Source organism: Notothenia rossii (genome assembly GCF_949606895.1).
Source record: "Notothenia rossii genome assembly, chromosome: 4".
Taxonomy (NCBI): Eukaryota; Metazoa; Chordata; class Actinopteri; order Perciformes; family Nototheniidae; genus Notothenia; species Notothenia rossii.
Window position 1 is genome coordinate 90,608,965 of NC_136902.1, and position 25,304 is coordinate 90,634,268.

The following is a 25,304-nucleotide window of genomic DNA, read 5'->3' on the forward strand; positions in this document are numbered from 1 at the left end:
CATCTGCCATTGTGTGTGTGTGCTGGTGGTGTGTGTGTGTGTGTGTGTGTGTGTGTGTGTGTGTGTGTGTGTGTGTGTGTGTGTGTGTGTGTGTGTGTGTGTGTGTGTGTGTGTGTGTGTGTGTGTGTGTGTGTGTGTGTGTGTGTGTGTGTGTGTGTGTGTGTGTGTGTGTGTGTGTGTGTGTGTGTGTGTGTGTGTGTGTGTGTGTGTGTGTGTGTGTGTGTGTGTGTGTGTGTTAGCATTAGCAAGTGTTTGTGTGTGTATTTTCCCCATAAGGCAAGACCCGCCCAACTCTGTCTCTGATTGGCTTACCCTGAAATGTTATCCCGCGTTAACCAATCATTACTCCTCTCTGGTTACTTTCACTTTTCCATGGTGCTGTGAGAGGACATCGCTGTATTCGCCTGTAAGTTACATCCGCAGGGAGATTCGGTTCAGTTGGATCACATAATGTAACGCAGTAACGCACCAATTTAAATCACAGTAACTATAACAGCGTTACTTAATGGGAATAGGTAACTAGTAACGCTATTAGTAACCGCAAAAGTAGTTGCGTTACAGTAACGTGTTACTTTGTAATGCAAAGAAATGCCTCAAATGGCTGCACAAAGCAAACAAAAGCAAAGACAAAACAAACGTCATAGCATAACAATTATAAAACCATTATCCAACATTGCACAACAACATGAGTAGTGCCATGTGATAAAAGCATGTGACTGAAGTGATGGTAATGGAGATGGAAACTAGGTGATGGATATTAGTTTACAAGGAAGACAGATGCGAAGAGATGGGTTTTCTTTTCAGTCAACGGAAATAGCTTTGCGGATCTGAAATGGAAGACGATTCCAAAGGAGACGATTACATGTGAACATCTTTTTGGAGGTATGACCAAAAGTTTGAGCTTAAATGTGTGTTTGTGTGTCCTCACATCACAGCTTCTCGGGATCGTAATCCTCCGCTGGCCTCAGATATCGCTGTCATCATGTACACCAGCGGCTCCACGGGCATCCCCAAAGGAGTCATGATCTCCCATGGCAACATCATCGCCGGCCTCACTGGGATGGCCGAGCGAATACCCAACCTGAAGTAAGAAATACAAACTTACAGAAAATATGGGATACATGCGGGAGAGGTGATGATATAATGTAGTGAAACTGGAGTATTACAAGCTTGAACAATATGACATGCAGTGCATTTTTAACGTGATGTTTCGTATCGTTTTTTGATCAGTTTCCACTGCACCTTTGAAATGAAACCTCACACACACACACACACACACACACACACACACACACACACACACACACACACACACACACACACACACACACACACACACACACACACACACACACCAAAAATGTTGTAGTTGTTAAAACGTTTTGCACTTATTGTAAGACGCTTTGGATAAATGTGTCAGCTAAAAGAATGTGTTTTTTTAACGTAGAGTTAATGTACGGCAGTGTAATAAACGGTAGAAATGTAATAAACATTTGAGCAGTGCTTGTTCATTTTTGAGCAAGGCAAGGCTCAGGCTAGTTGTTTTCCACTCTTCCCAGTCTTAATGCTAAGCTAAGCTAACTAGCAGCTGACTGTCTCTTCATATTAGGCGCTTTCACACCGCAGTACTTTTCCCACAACGGTTTATCAGAACTCTTTAGTTCTCATGAACTAAGTACAGATCGCGTTCACACCGGAATAAGTCCCTGGGGGGTGGATTAGGCAAATGAAGCCGCTGACGTCACTTCTTCTTCTGCTTTGGGTTTACTGGCAGGCCGCAAACCACTTCACGGCGTATACTGCCACCCGGAGTCCCCGGCCGGAAGTCCCCGGAGTTGGGGACTGGCTTCAGTAGAAGCTGCTGGGACTCCCAGCAGCTTCTACTGAAGCCTTCCGAGTAAATCGCCAGAATGCCGACACCTCCTCATCTCCACCGCTCCCATGTTTTCTTTTGTGTTGCTATAAGTTAGTCTCTCTGCGTTTGTGCGCTGGGCTAATGCTAATACTAATGCTAATAATGCTAATGTGAGGATAATAAAATGGCGGCTTCACAAAACTTTTTGGGAGTTTTACGGGGCGTGGTTTGCAATCCGCCGAGCCCATCAGACATAGGAACCTTTTTCTCCCATGAAAGTACCTGCTCTCTAGCAGGGACGGAAAAGGGGGTAAAAAGGTTCTCATTAACTAATTTTAGTTCCGGATTTTTTTGGTGTGAACGCAACATTTCGGAACTATACCTGAACTAAAGTGGGAAAAGTACTGTGGTGTGAACGCATGAATCTTCTCCTCTAACTCATGACGATACTGAGAAAAAGGGTGTTTCCAAATAACGTTCAACTATTCCTTTAAACCAAAACCGATTCAAGCCGTTTGACCGCCGGGGAGGAACCCTTTCTACCTTTACAAAATGTGAGCAGTTTAAAATGTCATCACAGTGAGGACATTATCTCCGCTCCCTCCTGTATTAAACTCTCCACTAAAGTCTGCTGTCACTGCCTCTCGAGGTCTACACAGTGTTTTTTAGGGAAGATAATAAATGCTCTTTCAGGCTGAGCACGTGCAGAGTGTCAGGCAGATTTCTCCATCACAACACGCATGTTTACATTAAAACAGAAAGCGCCTCTTCTCTCTGGGGAGCGGGGCGGGGGAGGGAGGATGTGCAGAAGGAAGGGAGTTCACTGCGAGAGGGGGTGAGACAAATGGAGGTTAAAGGGTTCAGGATAGCAATCACATTTCTTAGAAGAATGATGGCTGTATGAAGTCATATCAAACCTCCTCATGTGCGCACTGAAGAGCAGACACGTCTACTGAGGGACGATTATTCAATATAATCATTTTCCGTCATTCAATTTAATTCTATTGTGATTTAATTATATATCGTATAAACACAATTATGTCGTCAAAATTGACAATAATAAGTACGTATAATCCTACATTTCTTAGAAAATCGCATTAGTGAGGGATTTAGATTTTTTAGATGCAGTTTTTGTTTGAAAAGGTTTTTAATTTTGAGATATTTATAAATATTTTTCTACGAATGTTCTTTAAACAGTCAGTATTTAATTCAAACAGGAGCGAATTAAATTGGCTTTACCATTTGTTTATTTCATGTAGACCAGGGGTGTCAAACTCAAGGCCCGGGGGCCAAATCAGGCCCTTGGTGGATTGAATTTCGGCCCGCAGGATAATTTCAAATTCCTATTAGATCTGGCCCGCCGGTATATTGCACGCACACCTTCACTCCATCCTGAGGGTCTCCTCAGCTCAGAGCCTGAGCCCAAACATTGATGACCTTGCCCCCAAGATGAGATGCCAAGTATCTGAACTAGCATCACAGAGCAGCACACTGAGTTTAATGGATGTTTCCTTCTGCACTTTCTCTCTCACGACAACAGGGCATGTTTGGTTTCTCTTTGAGGGAAATAGTTTTGTTGAAGCTGTTGTTGGCCTGTGGGAAAATGTAATCATAAGAAATGACTCTGGAAAAGCTGCAGATAGAGCCATAAGAAATGAATGAACTGATTATTTAATGTTGTTTTTAGAGGCAATAATTTAAGCTTTGTTAGTTCCAGGTTCAATATGTGCAATAAGTTCATTTCAATAAGTTCTGCAATAAACATTGAACCAGTCCGGCCCTCGACTAGTACCCATTTTAAAATGTTGGCTCACTGTGTATTTGAGTTTGACCCCCCTGATGTAGACTATATTTATTAACTTACAAGTCACATGCTTTATCAAAATATACATATTCATCATCATAAGATGATATAAATACATAAGCATATGTTGGAGGATCCAGAAACGCCTGTATAACATTAGATCATTTTAAGGTAAAAGCAAAGGAAAGGATAGATGTTCTTATTCCAAAAAAAACATTGTTAGTGTGATCAAGGGCCAGGCGTTATCTAGCCTCAAAATGTTGTTCTGAAAGTGAACCACTATTTAGATTTTGCAATAAATGTACGAAAAAATATTCCAATTTCATTTTTTATTGTGCAGCGCTAACTTTTACATTAGCAGAAATCTAGCACAACTTGGAAGTGCTTTTCTTAAGTGTGTGTGTGTGTGTGTGTGTGTGTGTGTGTGTGTGTGTGTGTGTGTGTGTGTGTGTGTGTGTGTGTGTGTGTGTGTGTGTGTGTGTGTGTGTGTGTGTGTGTGTGTGTGTGTGTGTGTGTGTGTGTGTGTGTGTGTGTGTGTGTGTGTGTGTGTGTGTGTGTGTGTGTGTGTGTGTGTGTGTGTGTGTGTGTGTGTGTGTGTGTGTGTGTGTGTGTGTGTGTGTGTGTGTGTCAGTGAGGAGGACACCTATATCGGCTACCTGCCTCTGGCTCATGTTCTGGAGCTCAGCGCAGAGTTGGTGGGCATGGCTCACGGGTGCCGGATCGGATACTCGTCCCCTCAGACCCTCTCTGACCAGGTAAGGGCTGTGTTTCTTTCTTGCTATAATACAATGTTAAATGCATCAATCAGGTTCACTTTTAGAGAGCCCAAAGGAAAGAGCCATAGACAGCTTCATGCTAACTAAGAAGCATGCATAAAAACAATATTAAAGATTAAAAAAAGTATAAAAATTACACAATTTACAAAATATACATCCTGTGACAGTTCTGAGGATTTAGCAGCCAGGTATATATGACACAGTTATTAACGGCATATATAAATATTGCACATAATTGGTATTTGTACTAAACTTTCCTCTTCAAACTACTAACCCGTAACTTGCTTTTCGTCGACAGAAAGACAAGTTGTATACTTGTAAAAAGATAGTTAATAGTCTAATGAGACATTCAAGGGGTGTTATAAGAAGGGAAGTGACAGCTTGCAGCAGGTCGTGGTTTCAGTCTCTCTGAATATCAATTTTCTTTGCCAAATAATTCCTAATTATTTTCTTCCCATCCAAAGTCAACCAAGATCAAGAAAGGCAGTAAAGGAGACTCCAGCGTCCTGCAGCCCACGCTGATGGCAGCTGTCCCGGTACGTAGAGACAGTCAACTCAACACAACACAATGCATTATACACTATTCTGTTTTTACAGCATCTCTCATTGACCCCTATCTACTCGATCTGTTTCTAAAATTAATGTTTTCTTTATGGATTCAAACCCCAGACATTTTTTATTTGACTCAGTCCTCTGTACTTTTTAGCATCTTCTGAGCAGATTGTTTTGGCTTTACTGCCACTACTACTTCTGGTTCAATCTCACAGCTGTTTTTTAGCGGAAGTACCTCTAAAACAGCAATCATGTACACAATACTTGCACTATATTTCATTTACAAGGTACTAATGTTGTTTATACAACTTCTTTCTGCTATCATTTAAAGATTCTAGTACAACTGGTCTTTTAAAACGTTGAAATCAAATTAGTGACCATGCACAACGATACAGAAACTGTCCTCCATTAATCTTTTTTTTTAACTTTTTCTCAGTAGTCAAAAGAAAAATGACAAAAGCAATTATTTTGTTGTTATTTTTGGTGGTTATGTTCAACTTTATGTGGTAAAGATAGTGTAGAAATTATGGAGAGAGGCGTATCAAAAAAGACTAGAATCAAACCATAGAGGTTGACGTTATATTTGATTCAATTGGGCGTAGCTATCATACATTTGTATTTGCTTCAAACCCCTAAAGGTGAGTGACTTGATGTTTGTACAAACGTATGTATTGCAAACCTTAACTACTGCTCTGAGGAAATGTAAAACGACTAAAACCCTGACGATATACAGAGGTGGGAAGAAGTGGAGTACAAATACTTTGTTACTGTACTTAAATACATGTTTCTGGTATCAGTACTTTACTCCACGACTTATTTTTCTGCCGACTTTTTACTTTCTACTTCTTACATGTTGAACTTAAATACCTGAACTTTCTACTTCTTACATGTTGAACACAAATACCAGTACTTTCTACTTCTCACATGTTGAACTCAAATACCTGTACTTTCTACTTCTTACATGTTGAACTTAAATACCTGAACTTTCTACTTCTTACATGTTGAACACAAATACCTGTACTTTCTACTTCTTACACGTTGAACACAAATACCTGAACTTTCTACTTCTTACATGTTGAACACAAATACCTGTACTTTCTACTTCTTACATGTTGAACTCAAATACCTGTACTTTCTACTTCTTACATGTTGAACACAAATACCTGTACTTTCTACTTCTTACATGTTGAACACAAATACCTGTACTTTCTACTTCTTACATGTTGAACACAAATACCTGTACTTTCTACTTCTTACATGTTGAACACAAATACCTGTACTTTCTACTTCTTACATGTTGAACTCAAACACCTGTACTTTCTACTTCTCACATGTTGAACTCAAATACCTGTACTTTCTACTTCTTACATGTTGAACACAAATACCTGTACTTTCTACTTCTTACATGTTGAACTCAAACACCTGTACTTTCTACTTCTTACATGTTGAACACAAATACCTGTACTTTCTACTTCTTACATGTTGAACACAAATACCTGTACTTTCTACTTCTTACATGTTGAACACAAATACCTGTACTTTCTACTTCTTACATGTTGAACACAAATACCTGTACTTTCTACTTCTTACATGTTGAACTCAAACACCTGTACTTTCTACTTCTTACATGTTGAACACAAATACCTGTACTTTCTACTTCTTACATGTTGAACACAAATACCTGTACTTTCTACTTCTTACATGTTGAACTCAAACACCTGTACTTTCTACTTCTTACATGTTGAACACAAATACCTGTACTTTCTACTTCTTACATGTTGAACACAAATACCTGTACTTTCTACTTCTTACATGTTGAACACAAATACCTGTACTTTCTACTTCTCACATGTTGAACTCAAATACCTGTACTTTCTACTTCTTACATGTTGAACACTAATACCAGTACTTTCTACTTCTTACATGTTGAACCCAAATACCTGTACTTTCTACTTCTTACATGTTGAACACAAATACCTGTACTTTCTACTTCTTACATGTTGAACACAAATACCTGTACTTTCTACTTCTTACATGTTGAACTCAAATACCTGTAGTTTCTACTTCTCTCATTTTCCAAACAGGCTGGTTCCTTTAGTCTGAATGTGTGTTTGGTGGCGTGATCATTATTATTTAGAGTCATTGCGTGCCTATTGATTTGAACACGATCCGTGTATCCATCATTTCCTGGTCTTCTCTAAAGAAGAGGGACCAATGAAAACGTTGTCATGTTGCCGTTGTTCAGCATGGAAACATTCATTAGCTAACAATGACATTATTGTTCTATTAATATAAAGGGACGTCAGGTACTCTTTAAAACAGCTGCTAGTTATGGGTACTTTTTACTGAAGCACATTTCAAAGCCTCTTTACTTTGACTCGAGTGAAGGATTTGTTTACTTTTGCCATCTCTGACGATATGACATATTTCCATTACAGTTGTTGGCTAGACTGTGCGCAGGATAGTTTGTAGACAATACGCCCTCATCGCTGTATTCTCCCCCCCTGATCGTCTCTCACACCATAAACTCCCTCCCTCCCCCTCCCATCCTCCCAGTGGTCGTAGTGTAAAGGTCAGAGGGCCCCAGTGTCTGGAACCATTCACAGCTGTAAACAGAACGTGAGAAAGCCCCATGTGGTTATCCCCACGACACACACACACACTCTCACACTAACACACACACTCACACACTCACACACACGTACAAATTGTTTGCTGTGATATGACGTGAGCTGCTGCATGGATCCGAGTCCACTTCCTCTCTCACTAAAGCCTCCATGAACCAGATGGGTTTCTTTTTGTATTGTCTTTAGGTTTTACCCTTTCCCCCGTTTAGCTATAATCCAGCTTTTGCATTCGCTACTGATTTGGATAATGAGTTTTTCTTTTCTTGTGCAGTAGGAATCTCAAAAGGCATGTGCCCTAGGCAAGAAACTAAAATAATTGTAATTCCTCAGATATTCCAGTTCCCAGCACATCACCGCTCCTTCCACCAGTTTATAGAAATCAAAGCCAACTCAAATAATTCACTTTGACAAACCCACTTCATTCTGAGGGGCTGATGAGGTTTTTCATCAAGCTGCGAATTCAAAATAGAGCTCAAAGAAGAGTAAATGTTGGAGCACTAATGCTGCTCTGTGTCTGCTTAGCAATAGTTTGCTCAGTTTAAGAGTTGTTATGCTTTATGAGCTGAGAATATGTGGTGCGTGTGTCCTCCAGTGTTTTTTCTGCCACCTCGAGACCAAATGTGGACGTATTCAGATTTAAAGAATATTTTTTGTTTGCAAAAATGCCATGTCAGTCATTTTAAAATGTGCCTAGCTGAAATCTAATTTTTCTGGCAATATTTGTACATATTCTCAGTTGTTCTTATAACCCGTACAATACATCCAACTCATGTATACATTTGCTCCCTTATAACCACCTCAATGATCCAGTTCTTTGGTTTTATCTGACACAATCTAATTTCAGTCAGACAACTCACGTGTTTCTTAATATGTTTATTAGAAGCAGCATATAGTTTGAGTTTGGCGTCTAGGCTCGGGCCTCATCACTCCACAGATTTACAAAGAACATTGAGTGATGATTAGATAACTATCCCCCGAGCCTACAGGTGGAAGCTGGGGTGGAAGCTGGGGTGGAAGCTCGGGTGGAAGCTGGGGTGAAGCTGGGGTGGAAGCTGGGGTGGTGGTGGGGTGGAAGCTGGGGTGGAAGCTGGGGTGGAAGCTGGGGTGGAAGCTGAGGTGGAAGCTAGGGTGGAAGCTGGGGTGGAAGCTGGGGTGGAAGCTGGGGTGGAAGCTGGGGTGGAAGCTGAGGTGGAAGCTGGGGTGGAAGCTGAGGTGGAAGCTAGGGTGGAAGCTGGGGTGGAAGCTGGGGTGGAAGCTGAGGTGGAAGCTGGGGTGGAAGCTGGGGTGGAAGCTGAGGTGGAAGCTGAGGTGGAAGCTGAGGTGGAAGCTGGGGTGGAAGCTGGGGGGGAAGCTGGGGTGGAAGCTGAGGTGGAAGCTGAGGTGGAAGCTGAGGTGGAAGCTGGGGTGGAAGCTGGGGTGGAAGCTGGGGTGGAAGCTGGGGTGGAAGCTGAGGTGGAAGCTGGGGTGGAAGCTGGGGTGGAAGCTGAGGTGGAAGCTGAGGTGGAAGCTGAGGTGGAAGCTGGGGTGGAAGCTGGGGGGGAAGCTGAGGTGGAAGCTGGGGTGGAAGCTGGGGTGGAAGCTGGGGGGGAAGCTGGGGCAGGCGAGCAGCAGCAGCAACATGAACGTAGCAATAGCAAGTGAACCAGCAGTGGCAGCATAGCGAGGAGGCAGAGGCAGGAAGACCTGGCAGCTTAAATAGAGCTGCATGTTTAGGAGAATGTGATTGGTTGGTTATAAGAGGGACGAGGTGCGTCACGTGTTAATGTATCATTGGTGCTCGAGTTGACTTCCTGAACTAGCTCGCAGGCTTCGCCCCATTTCGTGTGTCTCTGGCTGTGCCAAATTTGTATTTCACCTTTGGCCAAATAGTGACGTCTGGTTCCAAAAAAAGCAGAACGCCAAACTCTGTAGTCCACAAACCAATGGGTCACTGTGGCTAGTACCTCCAATTTTTAATATCTATTATGTTGTATATATTTTATTGAATTTGGTCTCACCCTATACCTTTTAAATTATAATCCCACTTAGAATAAAATAGAAAATGAAGCAGGGTTAGTGCGGGTTGCTACAGCAGTGTTGTTCTGTTTGGGTACTCTTTGTGTACTCAGGGTATACGCAGGAATCCTGAAGTCACATGTAATCCCTTTAAAGACCCTCTCCGTACATTTTAAGACCTCATCGCCACTTGGAGTTCTAACCGGTTACCTTGGCGACACACTTTACCTCACATTGACTATATACAGCATTGATTGTCCTTCCTCCTTATCTTCCAACCATTTGGACGCAGACTTGCATTTCCCCATAACGATATTGCTTAGCAACCGGCGTAAACGGACCTTTGAGCGCTATCAAGCAGTGAGCGTGCGATGTCCTGTTCAGATGACGTCAAATCCAACGGGATGCCATAAATAAACTACACAGAATCACACTACACACCTACGCAATGATTACATTCAGGCAGACTGTAGAATACAACCTCTCTGGAAAATGTATATACTTATTGAAAACAAGATACAAAATGTAATACCCTTTAATACTTTTCAATAGCCTTTAATTTCACTAAATTGGTTTATCAACTTTTAATACTTTTTAAGACCCCGCGGACACCCTGGTACACTTCAACCCCTTCACTGTGTTTAAAGTTCATGAAAGTTAACTAACATTTTGTTTGGCAATTTACTTATTTATGTAAATAGTTATCACCGTAATAAACCGTATTTAATGTCATCTTACTCTCCAATGTTTAACTTCACATTCTGTTCTTATATCGTATTCTATGTACGTGTAAATAGACTTCTTGCACTATTTTCATTTTGTATTTTATTATATATGTTGCATGGTTGGAGTAGCTCAGGTCAGAAGGTTTTAAATGCCATTTCTAAACTGTAGCTTTTGTAGCTGATGACATGAAAACCTTTGAATCTTTGAATCCTGTGATATAGCTCACAAAAGGAGGTTCTGCCGTTTGTAGTTTTGGTATTTTAACGTTATGTTGTTGCTTGATGCTTTGAATCTTGGCTTCTTCTGAATTGATTTTGGTCTCTTCCTATCCCTCATTGGTTCTCCTTCCTCCCCTTGCAGGAGATCATGGATCGTATCTATAAGAACGTGATGCTGAAGGTGGAGGAGATGAGCTGTGTGCAGCGGACTCTCTTCATCCTGGCGTACAACTACAAACTGGAGCAGCTCTCCAGAGGAAACAGCACACCTCTGTGCGACAAGTGAGTGCTAGCTCAGGCATTTAGACAAGAGGTGAAGAACCTCCTCGCTGTGTTCTCTGTGGAGCACAAATACTTTGTTTCTGTACTTAAGTACATGTTTCTGGTATCAGTACTTTAGTCCACTACTTATTTTCCTGACGACTTTTTACTTTGACTTCTTACATGTTGAACACAAATACCTGTACTTTCTACTTCTTACATGTTGAACACAAATACCTGTACTTTCTACTTCTTACATGTTGAACACAAATACCTGTACTTTCTACTTCTCACATGTTGAACACAAATACCTGTACTTTCTACTTCTTACATGTTGAACTCAAATACCTGTACTTTCTACTTCTGACATGTTGAACACTAATACCTGTACTTTCTACTTCTTACATGTTGAACACAAATACCTGTACTTTCTACTTCTGACATGTTGAACACAAATACCTGTACTTTCTACTTCTTACAAACACAAATACCTGTACTTTCTACTTCTCACATGTTGAACACAAATACCTGTACTTTCTACTTCTTACAAACACAAATACCTGTACTTTCTACTTCTGACATGTTGAACACAAATACCTGTACTTTCTACTTCTTACATGTTGAACACAAATACCTGTACTTTCTACTTCTTACAAACACAAATACCTGTACTTTCTACTTCTCACATGTTGAACACAAATACCTGTACTTTCTACTTCTTACAAACACAAATACCTGTACTTTCTACTTCTGACATGTTGAACACTAATACCTGTACTTTCTACTTCTTACATGTTGAACACAAATACCTGTACTTTCTACTTCTCACATGTTGAACACAAATACCTGTACTTTCTACTTCTCACATGTTGAACTCAAATACCTGTACTTTCTACTTCTTACATGTTGAACACAAATACCTGTACTTTCTACTTCTCACATGTTGAACACAAATACCTGTACTTTCTACTTCTCACATGTTGAACACAAATACCTGTACTTTCTACTTCTCACATGTTGAACTCAAATACCTGTACTTTCTACTTCTTACATGTTGAACCCAAATACCTGTACTTTCTACTTCTTACATGTTGAACCCAAATACCTGTACTTTCTACTTCTTACATGTTGAACCCAAATACCTGTACTTTCTACTTCTTACATGTTGAACCCAAATACCTGTACTTTCTACTTCTTACATGTTGAACCCAAATACCTGTACTTTCTACTTCTTACATGTTGAACCCAAATACCTGTACTTTCTACTTCTTACATGTTGAACCCAAATACCTGTACTTTCTACTTCTTACATGTTGAACCCAAATACCTGTACTTTCTACTTCTTACATGTTGAACCCAAATACCTGTACTTTCTACTTCTCACATGTTGAACCCAAATACCTGTACTTTCTACTTCTCACATGTTGAACCCAAATACCTGTACTTTCTACTTCTCTCATTTTCCAAACAGGCTGGTTCCTTTAGTCTGAATGTGTGTTTGGTGGCGTGATCATTATTATTTAGAGTCATTGCGTGCCTATTGATTTGAACACGATCCGTGTATCCATCATTTCCTGCTCTTCTCTAAAGAAGAGGGACCAATGGAAACGTTGTCATGTTGCCGTTGTTCAGCATGGAAACATTCATTAGCTAACAATGACATTATTGTTCTATTAATATAAAGGGAGGTCAGGTACTCTTTAAAACAGCTGCTAGTTATGGGTACATTTCAAAGCCTCTTTACTTTGACTTGAGTAAAGAAGTTTAGTCAGTACTTATACTTTCACCAGAGTATTTTTAAACACGAGTATCTGTACTTCTACTTGAGTAAAGGATGTGTGTACTTTCCCCCCCCCCGTTTCCTCCCATCCAGGCTGGTGTTCAGGAAAGTTCGCTCTCTGCTGGGAGGTCGGATACGGGTCTTGTTATCCGGTGGAGCGCCGCTATCCGCCGTCACGCAGCGCTTCATGAACGTGTGTTTCTGCTGCCCGGTGGGTCAGGGCTACGGCCTGACGGAGACCTGCGGGGCGGGAACCATCAGCGAGCGTAAGAAAAAAATCACAAAGTACACCGTTAAAGAAATAGAAATAGAAAATGTTTTAAAAGAATATCTAGCAAATAGAGGAAGCAGTTTATTTAAGGTTCGCCCCGTATCATTTTCATTGATTGCCTGAGAGCAAAAATATCTATCCTACAAGATTCTATATCTGATCTGTTGATCTGCTTTCATTCTTTATCACTCACTCAGAGAGGGTTTTTACCACACACAGCTAAAATAATAGGATAGGATAAGATTAGATATTTATTTGCGTTGCGACAGCATAAACAACAACGCCTTGTACATAAGTAGATTTTAAGATAGTAGGAATAAACTATTTTAAAATGTAAACATCTCAAATAGAAATAAAACAGCATTAAAAGGTAAAAAATATACAGTGAAGATAATAGAGGTTGAGGAAATGATTGTCGAGGAACAGAGAGGTGATGAGCAGCTGTTTGTAATTACATTTCGTAACAGTCGGCTGCTACAAAATATCTCAGACTAATGAAAATAACTATTTGTATACATAATAGCTGTCAGTTTGCTTTATTTACATAACATTTTGAGTATATTGAGGTGTGTCGCAAAGTCTTTCCAATGCTTTTTTGGGGGGGAAATTACACTTCTTCACTTATTTGTTTTTGTAGTTATAACTTGCGACCGTATTTTGCTCAAAATCCAACTGATACGAGAGTCTTACTTACTGCAGTATCTATATGGGAATAGACATCAATATACGAATGGCTGCTTTTTCTTACAAAGAGCGCAACTTAAGTCGTGATTTGCTGTTTACCCTCCTGTTGTGTTCGTTTCCCCCTTACTTTGGTGTTCGCGGTCAAATTTGACCGGTCCTTTTGTCCGGTTTTAACTGCTATCACATAAAGACAAAAACCATTAATCATCACCACATTTCATTTAACACCCTTTCAAACTGTACATATTTTATCAGACTACTGGTATACATGAAACACTGCAGTAAATATACAAAGAACACACACTGAACGTGTGTGTGTGTGTGTGTGTGTGTGTGTGTGTGTGTGTGTGTGTGTGTGTGTGTGTGTGTGTGTGTGTGTGTGTGTGTGTGTGTGGGTGTGTGGGGGTGGGTGGGTGTGAGGTGTGATTAACATTGGGGGGATTGGACACATAAGGGGGGGCACACATCTTGTGTGTGTGTGTGTCAGGTGTGATTAACATGGGGGGATTAGACACATAAGGGGGGGGACACATCTTGTGGGTGTGTGTGAGGTGTGATTAACATTGGGGGGATTGGACACATAAGGGGGGGACACATCTTGTGGGTGTGTGTGAGGTGTGATTAACATTGGGGGGATTGGACACATAAGGGGGGGGACACATCTTGTGGGTGTGTGTGCGGTGTGATTAACATTGGGGGGATTGGACACATAAGGGGGGGACACATCGTGTGTGTGTGTGTGTGTGTGTGTGTGTGTGTGTGTGTGTGTGTGTGTGTGTGTGTGTGTGTGTGTGTGTGTGTGTGTGTGTGTGTGTGTGTGTGTGTGTGTGTGTGTGTGTGTGTGTGTGTGTGTGTGTGTGTGTGTGTGTGTGTGTGTGTGTGTGTGTGTGTGTGTGTGTGGCAGTATGAGGACGAGGGGTTATAGACCCTCCGTGGTTTTTCTTTCTTTCTATTTTGTTTCCATCTATCCTCCCGTTACCTTCCTTTACTTCTCTTTCAGTTCTTTCCTTAGTCAGTCTATTACTTGTAATTGTTGTAAATGTTACTTTAGTATTATTTTAAACATCATTTTCTAGACGCCATTGTCTTAAAGTGACTTGGGCTTGGTCAGCCTTTCATTAGTTTACCTGATAATGTATAATAATGTGTACTAACTCTACATTACAGTCAGTAGAGGGTGTTAGATTACATCTAGGACTGGTGTGTAAATATACTGAGGAAACAAGGCCAGTAGAATACTTGTAATAATGTATTCTTTGATGTGTGTGTGTGTGTGTGTGTGTGTGTGTGTGTGTGTGTGTGTGTGTGTGTGTGTGTGTGTGTGTGTGGGTGTGGGTGTGGGTGTGTGTGTGTGTGTGTGTGTGTGTGTGTGTGTGTGTGTGTGTGGGTGTGGGTGTGGGTGTGGGTGTGTGTGTGTGTGTTGATCCGGATGGTTAGCGGGTGTTACAAAAGTTGACTAAATCATCATCATCCAAAATGCAATGAAAGTGGTGATCAGCAATGTGATATGTTCAAATGTCTTCTGTGAAGGATATCATAAAGCCTGAATGCAATCGAATCGAATGTGAAACAAAAAAGTTCTGATTGATGAAAGTAGGAAATTGGTCGGATTTGACCCGAACACAACAGGAGGGTTAAAGATGTTGTGGGAAGTATACTTGGAGGAAAAAATGGAGTTTCCACAATCTCCAAGCGGTGATAGAAGCAGTGGGAGGACATGAAGACGGAGAGATGACTTTACAGCATGGATGGGAGGATCAGTGCGATGAAGATGAGTAAATAAATCATGCGTGGGAAGTTTCTGCTTTGAAGAGGAACACATCGCACGCTGAGTTAAAACGACATGTGGGTTTCCGCTAGGATTTTTCCAAATGTCCAAATAATTTATTTTACCGGACAAATTCGAATCTTACCGGTCATGTTTCAATAATAATAATTAAATTAAAATAAAAGATAAATTATAAAAAATTATACGTATATTAATATATACAGAAAAAGTAAAAATGTACAATAAAAAGATTAAATACAATTAATGCAAGCAGAAGTTAAAGTAAGAAAGAATAAAATAAAATAAAAAAATCATATAAACATAAGAAGTTAAAAAACAATAAGTGTCCAATAAAATAAAATACATATATATATATATATACAAATATGAAGGTAAAGTAAAACATTGTTGACCTTGTACTACGATATATAACATGTAAGTGACAAACCGTGGTGTACTAGTATTGATTGGCTGTCAAAACTGAATTTAGTTAGTGCGCTGAGGGTTCAAATCCCGCTGCAGACACTTCACCCCAAACAGTATCATGTCCCAGTAATCAGTTTCGTGCTTTCATTGCCGTCACATTTATCCGATACCTCCAGCCTTGTCCCAGACTGAACCATCTCCACTGCGCTCATTTTGAGCCAAGAAACACTGGACATTCCTCTGGGATGGGGTTTCCATGGCGAGGGAACAAATGAGGTCATGTTGCTATGGTTATAACTGTCGTGCCTTGATGCCGCTGTGTTCCCTCATTGTGTGTGTGTGTGTGTGTGTGTGTGTGTGTGTGTGTGTGTGTGTGTGTGTGTGTGTGTGTGTGTGTGTGTGTGTGTGTGTGTGTGTGTGTGTGTGTGTGTGTGTGTGTGTGTGTGTGTGTGTGTGTGTGTGTGTGTGTGTGTGTGTGTGTGTGTGTGTGTGTGTGTGTGTGTGTGTGTGTGTGTGTGTGTGTGTGTGTGTGTGTGTTTTCAGTGTGGGATTACAGCACTGGGAGAGTGGGAGGACCGCTGGTTTGCTGTGAGATGAAGCTCAAAGACTGGGTGGAGGGTGAGTGAGACTACACACACACACACACACACACACACACACACACACACATAGTCAGAGGGATTTACAGGGACAAACATCAGTCCTTGCGTTTCTTTTTTGCGTTTCTTTGCATATCAACACTTTTCTGAATCCATTCATCATTCCTCGGTCAGTGTTTCCTTGTAAGGAAACTTCTCTCCCTTCTGCTGCTGAACTACTTCCATCTTTTTACGTCAGGGATCATAACTCACTTTTACGACTCTCAGTTTAATCTTGATAGTCATCAAGTTGAGTTTATTTCCTGCTTGGTTCCCAGACCAGCACTCGTTTTTTAAATTGAACTCTCCTTCAGGTTTTTATCAGAGGTGGGAAGTAACTAAGTACATTTACTCAAGCACTGTACTTAAGTACAATTTGGAGATACTTGTATTTTACTTGAGTATTTAAATTGTATGCTACTCTGTACTTCTACTCCACTACAGTTCAGAGGTACATGGTGTACTTTTCCTCCACTTCATGTATTTAATACCTTTAGTTACTTTACAGATGTGGATGAATGATGTGAAATCTAATCAAGTGTTAAATCAGACTTTAGTTCCACCTGGAGTAAATCCACCAGCTACCCTGCAGTATACAAAGTCATTCAAACTAGCTGCACCTTTACCAGCTTTGAGAACACTTTCATGATCAATCATTATAAAACATATCATATCTATTATTCTGGAATGGACCAATCTGCACAATGACTACTTTTACTGTCAATACTTTCACTATATTTTGATGAGAATACTTTTCTACTTTTACTTGAGGAACATTTTGAATGCAGGACTTTTACTGTAACAGAGTATTCCTACACTCTGGTACTTCTACTTTAACTCAAGTACAAGATCTGAGTACTTCTACTTTTACTAAGTACAAGACCTGAGTACTTCTACTTTTACTGAAGTACAAGATCTGAGTACTTCTACTTTTACTGAAGTACAAGATCTGAGTACTTCTACTTTTACTGAAGTACAAGATCTGAGTACTTTTACTTTTACTCAAGAACAAGATCTGAGTACTTCTACTTTTACTGAAGTACAAGATCTGAGTACTTCTACTTTTACTCAAGTACAAGATCTGAGTACTTCTACTTTAACTGAAGTACAAGATCTGAGTACTTCTACTTTTACTGAAGTACAAGATCTGAGTACTTCTACTTTTACTCAAGTACAAGATCTGAGTACTTCTACTTTAACTGAAGTACAAGATCTGAGTACTTCTACTTTTACTGAAGAACAAGATCTGAGTACTTCTACTTTTACTCAAGAACAAGATCTGAGTACTTCTACTTTTACTGAAGTACAAGATCTGAGTACTTCTACTTTTACTCAAGTACAAGATCTGAGTACTTCTACTTTTATTCAAGATCTGAGTACTTCTACTTTTACTCAAGTACAAGATCTGAGTACTTCTACTTTCACTCAAGTACAAGATTTGAGTACTTCTACTTTTACTCAAGTACAAGATCTGAGTACTTCTACTTTTACTCAAGCACAAGATCTGAGTACTTCTACTTTCACTCAAGAACAAGATCTGAGTACTTTTACTGAAGCACAAGATCTGAGTACTTCTACTTTTACTCAAGTACAAGGTCTGAGTACTTCTACTTTTACTCAAGATCTGAGTACTTCTACTTTTACTGAAGCACAAGATCTGAGTACTTCTACTTTTACTCAAGTACAAGGTCTGAGTACTTCTACTTTTACTCAAGATCTGAGTACTTCTATTTTTACTCAAGATCTGAGTACTTCTATTTTTACTCAAGATCTGAGTACTTCTACTTTTACTCAAGCACAAGATCTGAGTACTTCTACTTTTACTCAAGCACAAGATCTGAGTACTTCTACTTTTACTCAAGCACAAGATCTGAGTACTTCTACTTTTACTCAAGCACAAGATCTGAGTACTTCTACTTTTACTCAAGCACAAGACCTGAGTACTTTTCCCACCCCAGGTTTTTCTGCACAACTATAATCTCAAGATGTTCATGTTTTCCTGTGTTTTTACTTCCAACCCTCTGAATGCACCCTCTTCTCTCAGGTGGTTATCGTAGTACCGATAAGCCAAATCCACGAGGAGAGATCCTGGTCGGTGGACCCAACGTCACCATGGGTTACTACAAGAACGGGTCGAAAAATGAGGATTTCTTCGTAGACGAGAGCGGTCAGAGGTGGTTCTGCACGGGAGACATCGGAGAGTTTCACAAAGACGGGTGCCTCAAGATCATTGGTGAGGAAATTAGGTTGGCTTTGGGTGGAAGTGGAGAGTACAAAAGGAAAGTTTTTTTTGTCCAAATGATCACATTTCCAAAGCTACCGCATCGACATTGTGCCCCAGGTTTCTGAAATGTTCCCATGCAACATTTCTCCTCAACTTCCATCCATCAGTCTGGCAGGAAGCCTTTCAAAAAATCAGATTACCTTAGTTCCCAGAATTACTCCACACTTCTGTTTGCTTTAGTCATCCAGAAACCCCCACATTTTCTCTCTTATCTTTTCAAATGTTTCCACACACTGTCTTTGTCTCCAGATCGTAAGAAAGACCTGGTGAAGCTGCAGGCAGGAGAGTACGTCTCTCTGGGGAAAGTGGAGGCCATGTTGAAGAACTGCCCTCTGGTCGACAACATCTGTGCCTACGCCAACAGGTAGTGTGTGTGTGTGTGTGTGTGTGTGTGTGTGTGTGTGTGTGTGTGTGTGTGTGTGTGTGTGTGTGTGTGTGTGTGTGTGTGTGTGTGTGTGTGTGTGTGTGTGTGTGTGTGTGTGTGTGTGTGTGTGTGTGTGTGTGTGTGTGTGTGTGTGTGTGTGTGTGTGTGTGTGTGTGTGTGTGTGTGTGTGTGTGTGTGTGTGTGTGTGTGTGTGTGTGTGTGTGTGTGTGTGTGTGTGTGTGTGTGTGTGTGTCACAAGAGCTATATTCAGAGCTCTGCTGCCTTCATGTAGTTGTATGATTGGTGTTTAGCACCTCCGCTTTTAGGGTTGACGTAGACCCAAAAGTCGCCCGGAGGTCCCCCGATGTTGTTGCGGGAGCTGCTGCGCTAGCTAACGCTACATTAGCAAAACAAACGCTAATTTATTTTGCAAAAGGTGCAGCGGGCTTCAAACACGTTCCCCTCCACTGGTTTCAACCAAGCACTAAATTAGATGTTTTCCAACCAAATACGGTTGAACTGACACTTCCCCATTTATTTGTATTTGTAAGTAGATTCGAAGATACATGAGTTTCTGACTGCCGCAAGCCGAAGCTTGGTTGCTAGGTTACTAGCTGGGTGTTCTCCGATAAGGGGCCGTGGAAAACAAAGTTAGTGATTACTGAAAGCTTACTTTTGATTCATCCATATGTCAAAGCAACTGGTTTACATTAACTAATGCAGACAAACAGACTCAAAGACAGTTTCCTCCCAAGGGAAATCATGCCACTCAACTCTTGCAATAACCCATATCATTTACTATACACACATACATAGTTACTATACTAATATTTCCCTACACTTAATTTAGCTATTATTTTATGCATGTACGAATGCTGCGTGTCTTTGCTGTCTGTTGTCTATTCTTAATGTCTCGATGGCATCTGACTCTTCTCGTTGTAATTAAATGCTTCTCATCTAATCCAACGCAACTCGAGTCAGTAAGACGCTGCATTTGAGGAGTATCTTCTGAGTCCCAGGGCCTCCATGTACACAGAGTGACTTCCTGTAAACAGTTTGTCCCCTTGTTAAACATCAAAGTCGCCCTGTGGAGCTTTCATCACATTTGTTCTCATGCACGACGACATTGAGCACTAGCACGCGAGTTACAAAAACGTTCCTTCCAACAGTGTCCCAACGTCGCTCTGATCTACGGATGGAAGTAATGCACCAAGAGGCAGGGGAAAGACCACTTCTAGATATTTTATAAGGAAAGAAATGAAACACACATTAGGTTCTGTCGAGTAACCAACTCTGCATGGTGCCTTTAACTTATCAGTGTCATCTTTGAGAATGTGACTCAGCGACAGACCGTGTGTTCAAGATATTCAAAGGTTACACTCTGCTCACACTCAGGCACGCATCGTTTCCATTTCCTTGTATGGGTTTAAACTCTCACTTGGTGAAGAATGGATGGTGTGTGCGTGCACATGTATGTTCTGCTTCGCCTGATTGGGCCCAACATGCACGTCGCTATAACACACACAAACCAGCGTCGCTTAATAACCACACTCTGTTTTCTCTTTGACATTTCATCTGCTCCAAAGCCACAATTGCAAAAAACATTAAGATTCAAACTACGAACAAGAAGGAAAGTGCAGATATTCACTTCAAGCAAGTCAGACAGAAAGATAATTGGATGACCATTTTAGTTTTCACTTCATGCAGCACTGTAAATGTAAATTGCATGAAATTATGAGCTGTTTCGTTTTGTTTTGATTTTGCTGTATGTATGTTCATGTATGTTTTGAGTGTGTGAGGACCCCGGGAAGAATAGCCAATGCTCATGCTAGTGCTAATGGGGATCCTAATAAAGACAATACAAACAATACCGTTGTACTGTAAGTGCTGGTGAATTAGTTTCAAGGCCGACATTCAATTCTCAAAGTGCTTCTAATTCTGCTTTTCATAGAATTTAAAAGCCAAGGGAAAGTCGAACCTGATGCCTTTTCAGTTGCGAGGGAAGGGAGGCTGTGGCTCAGTGGATAGTGTTCTGGACTTTGAATCAGGGAGATAGCTAGTTCGAGTCCCACTGCAGTCAGCATGTCGTTGTGTCCCTGAGACACTTCACCCCAAATTGCTCCTGTGGGGATTGTCCACAGTATTCTCTTTGGATAAAAGTGTCCAACAAAGGACATGTAATTAATTAATTGAAGACATGCAGTTGTCCTGCCGTCCTGATGTCAACGGGGAGCTTGTTCCACCGTGTGTATTTGTCGAGGTGCACCTGGGTTTACCTCGCAGACTTGGAGTAGCAAGCTGATTGGCCGATGCTTGAATGAATGGTTTAACCAATGCCTGACATCTTGTCCTCTCCCACCTTTTGCAGCGACGAGACGTACGTGATTGGCTTCGTGGTGCCCAATCAGAAGCAGCTGCTGGCGCTGGTGGACCAGTACGGGATCGGAGGGTCCTGTGAGGATCTGTGCAGCAGTGAGGCCGTGGAGGAGCTGGTGTTAAAGACCCTCACTGAGGCGGCTCTGGAGGGTGAGGAGATGTTCTACCCTTCACACACTATGGTTCTATAATCAGTGGTTACCGTAAACTGATTTATATGCACCTGTCGATTTCATAAATGCTTGAATTGCACCGTGCAGTGAAGGGCTTGGTACTAAGAACATGATTGTGTGCGGATGGAAGGGTTGTTGTTGGCTTGTATGGTTAGTATCAGAAACACAGCTTTCCAAATCTGATGCAATTATAAATTCATCTATATTATTTACACAAAGTTGTCCAACTCTTCAAATAAGTTATATGCAAGCATGTAGGGCTGTCCCGAATACCATTTTTCGGGCTCCGGATATTCGATAGTAATCAGCAGCGAATATTCGAATATTCGGTGCGGAGAGATTTGTATTTTTTTTTTTAAAAAAGGTTTCATAACACGCCCCGGATCCGAGACGCCTGAAAACACGATGTTAAGCAGAAGCGCAGAAAGAGCATACTATTAGGATTTATATTTATTTATTGTCTCAGTACTCGCAAACATTCAAACTAAATGTGTCCTCTGTAGGGTAACTGTAGGGTCTGCTGTATTGTTGAGGATGTTGATGCGTGGGATGCGTTGCACAAGTTATTATTAGGCTGAGCTACTCAACTTTATGCCATTGCCTTAGCCCCAGATGTTCCCACATTACTCCTATTATTTTCCCTATTCGGATAAAATAAAAAAAACTAATATATAAAAAAAAAACGGTTGCTTGCTTGCAACTATTTTTCAAGCAAAGTAAGTGCACGTTTTTATCATGTGTAACTTTACTGTTTAAACGGCGGATAAAGCAGCTTCACCATGGCAACTTGACAACCGCTAAGCTAAGCTACTACTCACAGCATCCAGGTGACTTTTCAGATGTGTTGTGCCACCGTGGTAGGCCAGTTTCTTATCGCATATTTGGCACATATTCTTCTTACCGTCGTCCAATTTAAAATGGTCCCACACAGCGGAAGTCTTCGGCATTTTGTGGGTGAAGCGAGGTGAAGCGAGGTGAAGCGAGGTGAAGCGAGGTGAAGCGAGGTGAAACGAGGTGAAACGAGGTGAAGCGTGCCGTTTGCGTTCGTGAGTGAACGCGATGTCAGGAGCACAGGCTGAGATTGTATATATTTCCGCATTTTAACAGTGCAATTCAAAAGTATAAATATAGTATAAGAATATGGCAATTCGCCTTTATTAATAACATACATTTAGAAAAAACAAATAAAAAAACGAATATCCGAATACTGAAATTGAAACCCGAATAGTTGGCCAACGAACGAATATTCGAATAGTCGAATATTCGGGTACAGCCCTACAAGCATGTAAAGAGACCAGCTAGTAATGATGGCTATAATTTAACTTTAAAATTCAACAGGTTAGGTTAGCTGCTAGTCACTCGATTGACAGAAAATAAACAATTGGTTGGCAACTGTTTCCTTAAAGTGATTTGCATACAAGAATGTCTCGTTCAGCCTCTTGAATGTGTGAATGTTCTGCCTTTCTCTGGTTGATATCTGTTTGGTTTGGGACTGACAAAGAACTGGGACTTTAAGGAACTGCATATTTTCTGACATTTTACGTATCAAACAAAATAAGCAGCAGATCATTCGTTAGTGAAATTGTAATTGTAGTTACAGTCCGAATAATGACTGCTCGGGCTAAGTGGATAATGTTCATTCTTTAGCTGTGACGCTCTATGTTTGGTTCCCTAGGGTGAGGGCTATCTAGATGAGGAATATTGACTCAAAGGACTCGTCAAAAAGAGAAGTCAGTCTTTGCCAGAGAGGAAAAAACTGAGTACCTAGAAAAGAAAAAACACGTGGGAAAGCCAAACCTCATTTCTGTGGGAAGCACTAACGTCAGGGTTTATTTACAAATGAATGTTTCGTCTTTTTCTGTCGCAGCCCAGCTCGAGCGCTTTGAGATCCCTCGAAAGATCTGCCTGAGCCCGGAGCCCTGGACTCCTGAGACGGGATTAGTGACGGACGCATTCAAGCTCAAACGCAAAGAGCTGAAAACACACTACCAGGACGACATCGAGAGGATGTACGGGGGCAAATAGAGACGAGGAAATAGAGACGAGGAGCGGCATTGTTCTCCGTCACAACACAGACCAACACTCGATCCAAATGAACACACTGTAAGAGCCCCCGTGACCTGAACCGGTGTTAAAGGTCTCCTATTATACTGTTTCTCATCAATATATCACAGGTCTCAGATATATACAGAACCTGTCTCTGATTGGCTGAAACACCAAACAGATCATTGCAGCATTACCCATAATCCCTTCTGTTTTCAGCCCTGTTTCAAAAGTGTTGATTCTCTGTCTGTTACTTTAGATCAGGGGTCTCAAACTCAAGGCCCGCGACTTCATTTTATGTGACCCCGCAAGAGCTTGCAAAGAATATAATAATAATTATACGGGTAAATGACACTTTACAAAAGCAGGTTGTCCATAAACTACATGTCCCACAATGCATCTCGTTTTGTGACATGCGCACTGAAAGAGACTTGCAATTATTTGCCCAGGACATCTGCTTTCAGACGTAGTTAATTAATAAGTTATTATCCTATCCGATAATAATCCAATTCAGAGGCAATAATGTGATATACTACATTATTTTATATATATATTATATATTTATATAGTTACATATAGCCCCTCTCCACGCCCCTCTGAGAGAGATTTGGTTACAAAGAACTCAATGGTGCTCTAAGGGGAGATTCAGGTGATAAAGGGGGGGGGGGGGGGGGGGGGGGTTACCTTGGTTGCTGATTGGCTAATGTTTACACAAGACAAAACATCGTTATGACATCATAAAGTGGCCAAAATCTGATCAGCTCATTTTCAGACAGGTTTTTATAGAAATTGATCAGGACAAAAAGAGAGAGAATCTTTGTTCCTGAAACTTTCAGAGTCTCTTTCCACAGAGGGGACACATGTTGATGTAGAAGAGACATGAAGAAGAGGGGACACATGTTGATGTAGAGGAGACATGAAGAAGAGGGACACATGTTGATGTAGAAGAGACATGAATTAGAGGGGACACATGTTGATATAGAAGAGACATAAGGAATATGTGACCTTTAAATCTCGGAGGTGGAATTTGTAACTAAAGAAAGAAAGAAAACAGAAAACTGTCCACTGATGCATTTTCCCTTTCTCTCGCCCAGGTGTACAGCATGACCTCTTTGTGGCGATCTGTATTGTTCCAGATGTGAGTTATGAAACAGATGTTTGTTGAACTCTTTCTTGAAGACAAAAGACACTATCTCTATTCTATCTCTGAATCTTTCCTAAACTTCATATTGATCCCCTACTTTTTAACGTATGGGTTTTAAACTCCTTTTTCCTGCAGGCCAGGAGACGGTTCAGTCTTTTGTTTCTTTTTTTCGTTTTCACATATTTTGAGTTCTGTCAGTGGTTTATTTTGCCTCCCACCCACAGTCAGTCGGGCTTCGTCTCCCACGGTTTCTTTCCAAAGCACAAAGCCATTTGAGGGCAAAGGAGAGCAGGTTATGTGCTCCAACAATGTGTATCTCTCCAGCATTAAGGCCGTTGTCCTTGTATAGGAACACGACAGAAACGGTCTATTTAATTCAAAAAGAAAAGAAACTCTGTTGTTTAGTCTATTGTATTTTCCTACGGAGTATATTTTTGAAGCGTGTACAGACCACTTTGTGCACATTGACTTGCTTGTATTACAGACGAAATGATTTGATAAATCATGCAATAGGAAGATGTGTCATTTCTGTCCAAATA

General features: G+C 40.9%; 1 protein-coding gene across 1 annotated transcript in view; it reads left to right on the top strand.

The window, feature by feature from the left end:
• The window catches only part of LOC307036638 (fatty acid CoA ligase Acsl3-like), a 41,167-nt gene extending 16,876 nt beyond the window's left edge, over positions 1–24,291 (top strand). Inside the window, exons 5-14 of the mRNA XM_079677133.1 lie at positions 936–1,086; positions 4,291–4,414; positions 4,900–4,971; positions 10,696–10,835; positions 12,688–12,860; positions 16,287–16,361; positions 18,426–18,614; positions 18,915–19,029; positions 21,398–21,555; positions 23,446–24,291. Of these exons, the coding sequence (XP_079533259.1) occupies positions 936–1,086; positions 4,291–4,414; positions 4,900–4,971; positions 10,696–10,835; positions 12,688–12,860; positions 16,287–16,361; positions 18,426–18,614; positions 18,915–19,029; positions 21,398–21,555; positions 23,446–23,603 (1,355 nt within the window). The 3' untranslated portion in view covers positions 23,604–24,291. The remainder of the gene's footprint in view (positions 1–935; positions 1,087–4,290; positions 4,415–4,899; positions 4,972–10,695; positions 10,836–12,687; positions 12,861–16,286; positions 16,362–18,425; positions 18,615–18,914; positions 19,030–21,397; positions 21,556–23,445) is intronic.
• Positions 24,292–25,304: the final 1,013 nt, after the last annotated feature.